This window comes from Paracoccidioides lutzii (assembly GCF_000150705.2).
Source record: "Paracoccidioides lutzii Pb01 unplaced genomic scaffold supercont2.2, whole genome shotgun sequence".
Lineage (NCBI taxonomy): Eukaryota > Fungi > Ascomycota > Eurotiomycetes > Onygenales > Ajellomycetaceae > Paracoccidioides > Paracoccidioides lutzii.
This window is the reverse complement of record NW_015440948.1, coordinates 413113-423543: the sequence shown is the minus strand read 5'-3', so window position 1 is coordinate 423543 and position 10431 is coordinate 413113. Positions and strand designations below refer to the sequence as shown.

Below are 10431 nucleotides of genomic sequence, written 5' to 3'. Positions count from 1 at the left end.
AACAAGGCTGTGCGCAAGGTCGCTGAGTCGAAGAAGCTGGAGGGTAAATTGGAGTACCAGAAACTGTAATATCCCGTATCCTGCTATGGTTCTTATTGTGGTTTACGGTTCTGGTACTTTTGCGTTCCCCCCCCAAAAAACCCACGGGGAGCTCGTGTAAAGTCGAACGGGCATGGCTTGATCTGCATTTGCCTTGAGAGAGTAGAATCATCAAGCAAATTTGCATCATTCATCCTTTTTTTAATATCTTACCTCTTAAATGATAATCCCTGGTTGTAGCAAATCCAAGGATTAGTGTACAACAGACTATATGCAAAAGCTGATATTGTCATACCCGCGAGGTGTTGTCCCAAGGTGCCGTGGCGGCACCACCCTCCCATGATATGTGGAACTCATTCATCGTCACAAGCCTCAATACCAGATTTAGGGGTAGATTATGGGCCAGGAGTAGGTTGGGATTAGGGATTAGAATTAGAGTTCGTTATGGGTAAGGGTTTAAAATCACTACCATCAAGAGCTTAAAGAGATGTGTGAGAGATCAAATTCTTCTTAATCAGATGCATCAGCATCTCACTATATTCACATAGAAAAAAAGTCTGATAGACATTTTGTAACTATAAATAATTATTTTGACTCATCAATTCATTCAAGCATATAACTAAGTGAACAGCATGAAAGGAGACATTTTCACATAGTTAATCTGCTGGCAAAACATGACAAACATCCACCAGCAGCTGTTTAGACTACTTGCAAGCGAGAGGAACATTGCTGCGCCTCTTTGTCCTTGTAATTTACGATGGGCAACTCTGCATATCTCCCAGTTTCTCGCAATATTAATACAGAACAACCCTCAATAGAGACGTAGGTTGCTTAGAAAGAGGAGGGATAGCTACTCCCAGCATCCCGCTGGCTTTTAGGCCGCATTGTGTCTGTCCATGAGCGAGAGCCATCCATCGATCTACCTACCAAATCTCCATTTCCAACCCAATCCTCCCTCCCAAAACCATGGCTGCGCAATCCAGTCCCATTGTTAGCAGTACGGAGGAACCAGATTATCAGCAATTTCTACTCTGACGAATGACGACACTGGTGGTGGTGGTTTCTTTTTTCTTTTTTCTTTTGTTTTTTTGGGTCCAAATATTCCACTAAGAACGACAAGCTTTTGCCAGAGATATATCCAAACTTTTGCCTTCCCTGTGGCTGGAGAAAATAAATCAGAATTTGGTGAATTTCAATGTTTGAAGCATAGATTTCAATATTTTATGATGCACGTAAAGGACAGGAGTGAAGAAGCAGAATGACCTAAACCCTTGTGCATAATAGCAAGAAAAGCAGAGCATCTTTACTGACCATTACAAAACAGTTTGCGCGGATATACATACTTCTACGGCTCTACTATTATTTTTATTTTGGTTTCGACGCGTAAAATAACCGTATAACTAGCTGTTCATTGCGAGGACCATACACCAGACTGACGGGGCACGACGAACACATATCAACGACATTTGTCGTCCTTCGGACGGCGGGAGCAACAAAAAAGGCCCCCTCTTCCTCCCATTGCGTAAACTGGCACAGTCACAAGAAGAAATAGCAAATAACCGAGGAAATGGCCTTCCAACTCCCGCGCAACGTACCCTCCTTCACCTCCTCCCAACGCCAATATGAGGATGGCTCCTGGCGCTCCAAAAGAACAAATGCTCGAAACAGCGACTTCTCCTTCAACAGCTTCGTGAACCCGAACAACGACGATCTACCCATGTACAAGGACAAGCCGTACTATGCAGCGGGGCGCTCTAGGAGAAGACGGCGTAGGATTGGCTGGGTTGTCGCTGGGCTGGTTTTTCTGGGCATCGTGTGGATGTTGGTGAGCAACACGGCGCCGTCGCCGATGGAGAGAGCGCAGCGCGGGAAACATGGGGGGAACTTGTGGAATTGGGTGAAGGTTGCCAAGGGGCGGGAGGCCGGCGAGAAAAAAGGGAGTGTTGATTGGGCGGAGAGGAGGGAGAAGGTGCGCGATGCGCTTATAGTCAGTTGGGATGATTATGCGCGTCATGCTTGGGGTATGTTTGCGAGTTGGGGAGGGAATTTTCTGTGGCATTTGACTGAAAGGATTTAAGGCTGACCTGAACCTCTTTTTATAATTGCAGGTTATGATATATATAAACCCGTTAGCAAAAAAGGGGAGAATATGATCAGGGGCAAGGCCGGATTGGGCTGGATAATTGTCGATACTCTGGACACCTTGATGATCATGAACCTCACGTCTCGTGTGCAAAATGTCCGAAGGTGGATTCACACTTCTCTCCATTACAACCAGGACCATCCTGTCAACACCTTCGAGACGACCATTCGAATGCTCGGAGGCCTTCTCTCCGCGCATTATCTGTCCACAACCTACCCCAATCTTGCCCCGATTGCGGATGATGACGCAGGAAGTCCTGGGGAGGACTTGTACATTGAAAAAGCAACAGATCTTGCTGATCGCCTGCTTGGTGCTTTTGAATCGCCGTCTGGTATACCATATGCAAGTATCAACCTTAACACGAGCGTAGGGGTGAAGTCACATACGGATAACGGTGCGTCCTCGACTGCGGAGGTATCCACCTTGCAGTTGGAATTCAAGTATCTTGCGAAACTTACCGGGGAGCCAAATTATTGGGAGAAAGCGGAAAAGGTTATGCAGGTTATTGAAGAGAATGGGATGGAGGATGGTCTTGTTCCTATTTTCATTGAGCCGGATACAGGGAAATTCATGGGCCAAAATATCCGGCTTGGAAGTCGAGGGGATTCATATTATGGTAGGATTCATCCCCTTGATTACACGTATCTTTTGGCACTCTCATTCTCACATTGGTTTTTAGAATACCTCATCAAACAGTATTTACAAACCTCACATGAAGAGCCAATATACCTCGACATGTGGAATGAAGCGCTCATGGGCATACGGAAACATCTAATTACATTCACAAAACACGCATCTCTAACCGTCTTAGGCGAACGACCAAACGGCCTGAATCATGAATTGGTCCCTAAAATGGATCACCTCGTCTGCTTCATGCCAGGCACCATCGCCCTAGGCGCAACAGGTGGCATCCCGATCTCCCAAGCCCGCATGTCCCCAGACTGGGGCCGCAAACAGGAGGAAGAAATCCTCCTCGCCAAAGAACTCATGAAAACCTGCTGGGCCACCTACCTCGCAACCGCAACCGGCCTCGCGCCCGAAATCACCTATTTCCAACTTGATAGTCCGTCTCGCATGACGAAAAGCGTGTTTGCAGACTTAACAAAATCCTCCGCCATTAAATCTTCCACCGCGGACCAACACATGATCTCCAAACCTCTCTACCCGCTCACGAACGAAAACAGCGAGTGGCGCAAGGACATCATCATCCATCCGCAAGACAAGCACAATCTCCAACGCCCCGAGACAGTCGAGTCACTTCTCTACATGTACCGCATCCTCGAAGACGATACGTACCGGCACTGGGGTTGGCAGATGTTCAAGAACTTCATGAACCACACCTCCATCATCGTAGAGGATGAAGAGCCCCCTGTCCAAGATTACTATAACAAGAGCGTCGACGCGAAGAAGGCCACGCCACATATTCGGTCGTTCACGTCGCTGGAAAATGTTGATGTAATACCCGCCGTGAAGCGGGATAACATGGAGAGTTTCTGGCTGGCGGAGACGCTGAAGTATTTTTATTTGCTCTTTTCGGAACGGGACTTTTTGCCGTTGGATGGAATGGTGTTTAATACGGAGGCGCATGTGTTCCCAAGGTTTCGGATGGGGAGGCTGTTTAAGACTGGGTGGAAGAGGCAACATGGGAAAGGGAGTTGGTATTCATAGTGCTGTTTCTACCTTTTGTCTTTTCTTAGTTATTTTATCTATGTGACTATTTTCTCAATCTGGGACGGGTGTTCTTTTGGACTGCATTTTCCCCTTCTTTTCATCCCCGTTCTTTAAATTGGCTGAATACCCACCCGCTAAGCATACATTATATAGGTGTCAGAAGATCTGATGTCTATCTTTCCAACAGCTCTCTGAATCCGTATCTCCCATCCCATCCGTTTCCCTATTGTAACATTCTCAGTTTCATCCCCCTGTATTGAATGGCATTACCCTTCTTATATTTCTTCCCCTTATATAGATCCCCGTTCCATAATGTCGAGGGAACTTTACCATCCCTAGCCTTTTCCTCCTAACCTAACCATATTTGTAGAGGAATGCCTTGTGTTGCTTGGTTAATTTTCAGATTTATTTGAATGTTCGCCCGAGGCGTTGGCGATATTGAAGGAAGTTCCATTCTGTGGTTTGATCTATATATGATATACTATCAGCCAACACCACGAGGTACGAGTTTAAAAGTCCACCATTCTGCTCATTCATGCCAACCAATGCCAAAACCGAAAACAAAACTGGAAAGCTGGATAATGCTTCTTGAAATGCAAACCAAGAGAGCGCCATCTCTGCCCAAATGTAGTCCCCCACTAACAGCAGCGGGAAGTTCCAGGAATGCGAGAGTATTTTAAATCTAAAGAAAAGGTCTATCCTCACATTCAGTATATGTTAGCCACCAATAAATGTATTAGTTCACGACTACCTCCCTGGGCCAATCCCTCTCGACAGCCGCGTCAATCAGCTTAGAATACCCCTCAACTGCCTTCTCCAAATCACCCACAGTGATCCCTTCTTCAGCGCCATGAGCCACAAAAATTGTTCCCGGTCCATACAAATAGCGCTTAACCTTCACCTCCAACTCCTCATCATGAATCTCCAACTTTGGGATATCCGTCCCGTAATTCACCGTTGAGATATCAAATCCTTCGACATCAACGTCCAAGTCGATAGGAGGGTATGGCATGCTATCGGGGAAGTTGACGGTGATATTTGTGCTTCCACCCGAGACATCGTTGACCGCCCTCCTGATAACTTCTTCTGCCTCCTCCGGAGTGCCAGCTGCAAGGCGCACAGAAATGCTAGCCGATGCAGTTTCTGGCACGACGTTGTCTGCTGCGCCTCCTTTTATGGTGCCGATATTCACCGTTGTACGGCCGTATTTCTCGCTAGAGGGCAGTCCCCCGGTTTCCACGGGGATATCACCTAATTCATCCATGCGGGCGAGAATGGGGAGGATTTCTGAGATAGCGCTGTGGCCGAGCCAGGGATAGCCAGAATGCGCCGCAACGCCCTTTGCATGGATGGTAACACGCAGATTGCCCTTGTGGCCATCGACCAGCGTGAGATCTGTCGGTTCGCCAAAAATGAGCGTGTGGAAGAAGGGCGGGTTGGTGTTGAGCTCGGAGTTTGAGAAATGGACCATGCCACTCCCGCCAACTTCTTCACTGACGACAAACAAGAGACCCAGGGGGATGTCCTTGTTGGATTTCAGGTGCTTAAGAGCCGCGATGATCTGCGCGGCAACACTGGCCTTTGCATCCACGGTGCCGCGGCCCATGATGCGGACTTTTGCGCGGTCGAAGTCACCATCCGGTGCGTGAAGGCTGTATTTAATGTGTGGGGGCACTGTGTCGATATGGCTAGTCAAGATGATCTTGGGTCGCGGAAAACCTTTCGGGTATGCCCAGATGTTGAAACGTTCAGCGGTGCTGTTAGTTCCCCTATCAGCAGGGACGATCTGTTTCTCAACGGTGAAATCATGATCCCTCAGATATTTGATCAGCATTTCACCAACAGCACCTTCATGGTTGGAGACTGATTCGATTTCGCAGATCGTGCGATGCAGAGAGAGTAATGGGGAGTCTGAAACTAGCTTGTTCAGGTCTTCCCTTTGAGTCTTCTGGTCTATGGGTTGTCTAATCGCGCTGCCTGCAAGGGCATACTGGTGTATATAGCCGGCCGTTACGGGCGGGACAGCCTGCACAAATAGCAGAGCGACTAGGTATTGCAGTTTCATGTTGGAGGTGTGTGCAGACTTGATGCGATGGACGTTGTTGCAATTCTGAGTTCAGCCTGTGGGAATTTTAGATTCATGCAAATCCCCAATCGTAATTTGACGTAAATAATTGAGCGGGTTAGTTATTTGAACATAAGTTATAAACCTGCAAGTTCAATTCAAGAGCTGAATGATCTCTGCCGCAGATGTGACGCAACAGAAACGAGTTTTGGAAAAGCAGAGGACAGAAACAATCAGCCGTCTTGATGAATCTCCTCTTCTTTCCCAATTATTGAGCAGGCGCTGTTGATTGGATGCATGAGAGAAAACACCAACAATATTTTGAGATCAATTGGTTGATTCAGGTGAGGGGAACCTCTTACGGAGATATGAGTAGAGGTCACTAGGTTTGGAACAATGAATTTACGATTGTTGAAGCGGGAGTTGGTTATTTGATAATAAGAGCAAACCATCTTAACAAATGACTATTTCGTTAATTAGTGATGTTTCATTAGAATAGCCCAAAGCCCGTTGGTTATTTTATCTGCAATGTATCGACAAGGTTAAAAAAAAGAGCATTTGCAAGTAGCACAACCAGCTCTCAATATCCAAATACAGATAAAAAATAATTCTAAATCCACAAAAATGGGTCCGAGCAAAGAAGAGAAATATTATACACACATTTGGTGTTATATTATATGAGCACCAGTACCGTAGGAATCGGAAGTGAGGAATACCCAACACTGCAATTATCCTGACAGATGGCTAAACGACATCCGCCACTGTAACTGAAAATAAAAATAAAAACAAGAAACACACAAATCTGAATGTGGGAGGTAGATGAAGCATCCAGGTGAAAGTGATGATCTCAAAGAAGAATGTTGCAAAGATTTAAGACAAATTAAAGATAAACTAATGAAGCGGTGCATTGGGATACCGCCTCTAGCCAGAGTTCTTCAGGATGGTAATGAAGGTCGGAGACAACTCGCGCAAGAGTTCGAGAAGGATGCAAAGCAAAGCGATCAGTAAAGGGATGGATTAACATCCTCTAGCTGCAGTGAGATCCATGGATCGTTCAATGGTATACCATTCCTCGTTTTCGATATGGTTTCCCTAATCTATATGTATTTCAGTTCTCCCACCGTGGACCTCTTAATGTCTTGTACTCATAAAAATTAATGTGGGACTTCCTCTCTTGGGCTTTCTAAAACAAACAGACTAAAAAGGAAAATAATGAAATAAAGAAATCATTTTTAACAAAATAACATGATTGCCAAAAGGTACTTCTCACAACGCCTCCCAGTATATGGCGGGAAAATTCCCCAAAAACCAACCCAATAATATTTTCAAACGAGAGATGACCAGGTATCAAGTAATAAGAAGCCAAAAAAAAAAGAAAAGAAGGAAAAAGAAAAAGAAAATTAAAAAATAAAAATTAAAAAATAAAAAAAAGGAAGAGAGAAAGAAAAAAAGAAAGAAAGAGAAAAAGGAAATTCATTTCATTTCTCACACGACTCGCGATGACCGCAAAACTCCACAATCAGCCTCTCCAAATCGGATAATTTATACGGTTTCGTCATGTAACCTTCCATGCCCACCATCGTAGCCCTGCTCAATGCTTCGTCCGTCACGTCAGCGCTTACTGCCAAAACAGTTGGGATGGGTGGAAGAAGGATGTTCGGCTTCTGCTTCTTTAGTCGAATGCGATAGTTTTCGACCATATCTAGTATTTTCTCGGTTGCTTGGTAGCCATCCATGCCTGGCATCCAGAGATCCATGAGGATGACATCGACGAAATTTGATCTTGTGGGAATTTGATTGTTGGGTTCATGAAGCAAAGACATTTCGCAATTTTCTATGGGAGAGGTCGTGGTATCTGTGCCCCTTTCAGAGAAACTTCGACAGGAGGGGCTTTGAGGCTGTGTTGGACCGGAGGGGATGCCATTCAATAGGATATCGCCCATAATGCGAACTGCTTCTCTACCATCAAACGCCTCGTAGACATCATTGTATCCTAATTTAGAGAGCATGTTGACGAGAATTCGTCGATTTATTTTGTTATCTTCTGCCACGAGGAAGGTGAGGGGTTGTTTGTCGGCCAGCTGTCGGTCAAAGCTGTTCCAGGAGAGAAGACTAGAGTTCCTGGAAGACATTGGTAGACGACTGGGGCTATCCAGCCAACCCCCTTTCGTAGCGCCCCTGTTCGCTGTTGATGGGAATGGACGGTTTGAGGAGATATTCAAAGGAGGAGTTTCTGGGCTATTTCTGACCGTTTTCGATTTTTCCGTTGGAGTGTTGATGCCTGGGGATATATTGGAATTCCGTCGAGGAGGTGAAGACTCGGCGTGCGGTGTCCCTGGTCGACTGAGACAGTCGTTTGGGTTTATGGGTAGCCGGATTTCAAATTCAGATCCACGGTCCGGTTCCCTTGTAGATGAACGAAGACATCTCAAATCACCACCAAGCTTTCTGCACAGGCCCTTTGCAACCAACAAGCCAAGCCCTAGGCCTTCCCTGCTCCTCGTTGTAGAGTCGTCCTCACGAGCAAACGGCTGGAAAAGGTTTGGAAGGAAAGCCTCAGGAATACCGGTCCCAGTGTCACTGATTTTGATCAAAACACACCTCTGCGAAGTGTTCAACTTCGTAAAAAGTGTGATTTTCCCAGATTCTGTAAACTTGAGAGCATTAATGAAGACGCAAGACACTAGCTTGGTAAAGTCCCTTTCATCAACGTATAAAACGTCCGGCACAGACGGGTCGACAGACCATTGGATGATTTTCGTTGAAGCTCGCCCATCCGGGGACTTTGATTTAATCTCAATATTTTGACCGAACATAGTTGGTTCAACTAAAGCAGAATCCGGGCGGCCACCGACGTGAAGCGATTCGTTAATTAAGAGCTGGAGAATCTCACGGATTCTGGTGCATTGTAGTGTCATTGGAGGGAAAACCCTCTGCCTAAGAGATACGCTGGAGGATGGGAACCGTCCGGACATCGAAGGACGCCGTGCATTTATCAAAGCTTCTTTGACTTCACTGTCTTCCTCAACCCGTGGGTCAGCTTGAACAATCTTGCCACTCTCTTCAACCACAGTCTTGACACCTGCACTTCGGGGTGAGAGCTCTCGTCGAGGTAGCTCTAGAGAAGGCAGTTCTGATGATTTAGATGTAAATGGGGTGGTATAATTCCAATTAACAGGACTGCTCCTTCTCCGTTTGTAAGGATTTACGGTAATATTGCTCCCTTCAATGAGAATATTTGGGCGAGAATCGTATGCCCCACTGAAAGACCGAAAGGGGTCGGGAGAGTAATCCTTCTCGGAACTATTTTCGGGAGTTTCAGGTACTTGCATATTCAGATCATAAGCGTGCACGATATTATCTGCGGCCTCCACTGCTCTCCGAACGCTATCTGTAGGTTCCCAAGCATTATTAGTAACCAAAATCCAGGCCGGAATGGCACCAGCAAAATCTAAAAATTTGAAACTAACCTTGAATGGCCTCAATGTTGTCTTTGAGCTCCTGAAATACTGGGTTTAGAAGTGGGTCGTAATGTTTCTCCATTGATTCCTGCACGTTGGCATGCATGACATCCAGCATTCCAACCACACCTTGCATTGGTGTCCTCAGCTCGTGAGATAAGCTCCGCGCATATGGTTTGAAATAGTGTATGCCAGAGTGTGCACCGGCAGCAGAATGATAGGCGGAAGCTCTACTCCCTCTCCCTCGTCGATGCTGTTCATCCTTTACCTGAGCAGACGCTGCTTTCTTATAGCTCTGCTCGTTTAGGAGGCGGTGCTGTACTAAATCTTCCATGGAATGTAGGATCATCTCAAGATATGCCCAGGATACATCGCATTTCTCACGACCGTCAACCGTCCACATCAACCCAAAATGAGCGAAGCATTTTCCGTCGGAGAATAATGGTACCGCTAAGTAGGCATCCATAGGGAATGGAAACATATTTGGGTCACTTTCCATGTGCAAAGCCAAATTTTCCGGAATGAGATAGACTTTATCATGCTTCATGAAGTCGCAGGGTATAGCTCGAGAAAAATATTTGTAGTTTCTGTGCATGGCTGTAATTGATTGGCCGTCGTTGTAATACAGACAGACACCTAAATAGGGGAACTCGGGGGTTTCTGAGGTTGACATCACCGTATCGTAGCCACTCTGAGTCTGAGCATGCTCAGGATTTGACTGGGCTACGAACGAGCATTGGGCATTGCAAATGCCCGCTATTCCCTCCATCAAACATTTCCAAAAGGCTTCAGTCTCGGAATCTCTCAACTCTTCCTTCAATTTCAACAAACGCTCAATCGCATTACTCTGACCAACTTCATAGTGTCTCGTCATGCCAGTCATAAATTCTGGTGCTCCGGCGGAAGCTATTAACCCGGGGTATAGCCCTGGAACACAAAGGGTCTGGCGATTGAGAAATGATAAGGCCGAAGCCATAATATGGTTGGAGCATCCAGCCCCAAAAGTAGCCGACATGGTCCTACGGACTTTGCACGTTCACCCAAACCTGGCA

The 10431-nt window shown here is 46.1% G+C and overlaps 4 protein-coding genes across 4 annotated transcripts in view; 2 read left to right on the top strand and 2 right to left on the bottom strand.

Moving 5' to 3' along the window:
- Window positions 1-69, top strand: part of PAAG_00770 (26S protease regulatory subunit) — a gene marked incomplete at both ends in the record, with an annotated part of 1494 nt that extends 1425 nt beyond the window's left edge. The window contains one exon of the mRNA XM_015844131.1: window positions 7-69. Within this exon, the coding sequence (XP_015700912.1) occupies window positions 7-69 (63 nt within the window). The remainder of the gene's footprint in view (window positions 1-6) is intronic.
- Window positions 70-1606: 1537 nt separating this feature from the next.
- PAAG_00769 (mannosyl-oligosaccharide 1,2-alpha-mannosidase) lies at window positions 1607-3850 on the top strand (the record flags this gene model as incomplete). Its single annotated transcript, XM_002796864.2, has 2 exons — window positions 1607-2060; window positions 2148-3850. 2 exons carry the CDS (start codon window positions 1607-1609, stop codon window positions 3848-3850), a joined length of 2157 nt encoding a protein of 718 aa, XP_002796910.1.
- Window positions 3851-4589: 739 nt separating this feature from the next.
- On the bottom strand, window positions 4590-5918 carry PAAG_00768 (peptidase family protein; the record flags this gene model as incomplete). Its single annotated transcript, XM_002796863.2, has 1 exon — window positions 4590-5918. The coding sequence occupies one exon, from the start codon at window positions 5916-5918 to the stop codon at window positions 4590-4592; it is 1329 nt and encodes a 442-aa protein (XP_002796909.1).
- A 1478-nt stretch (window positions 5919-7396) lies between these two features.
- Window positions 7397-10394, bottom strand: PAAG_00767 (histidine kinase M7; the record flags this gene model as incomplete). The annotated part of the gene is made up of 2 exons (XM_002796862.2): window positions 7397-9309; window positions 9389-10394. The coding sequence occupies 2 exons, from the start codon at window positions 10392-10394 to the stop codon at window positions 7397-7399; spliced, it is 2919 nt and encodes a 972-aa protein (XP_002796908.2).
- Window positions 10395-10431: the final 37 nt, after the last annotated feature.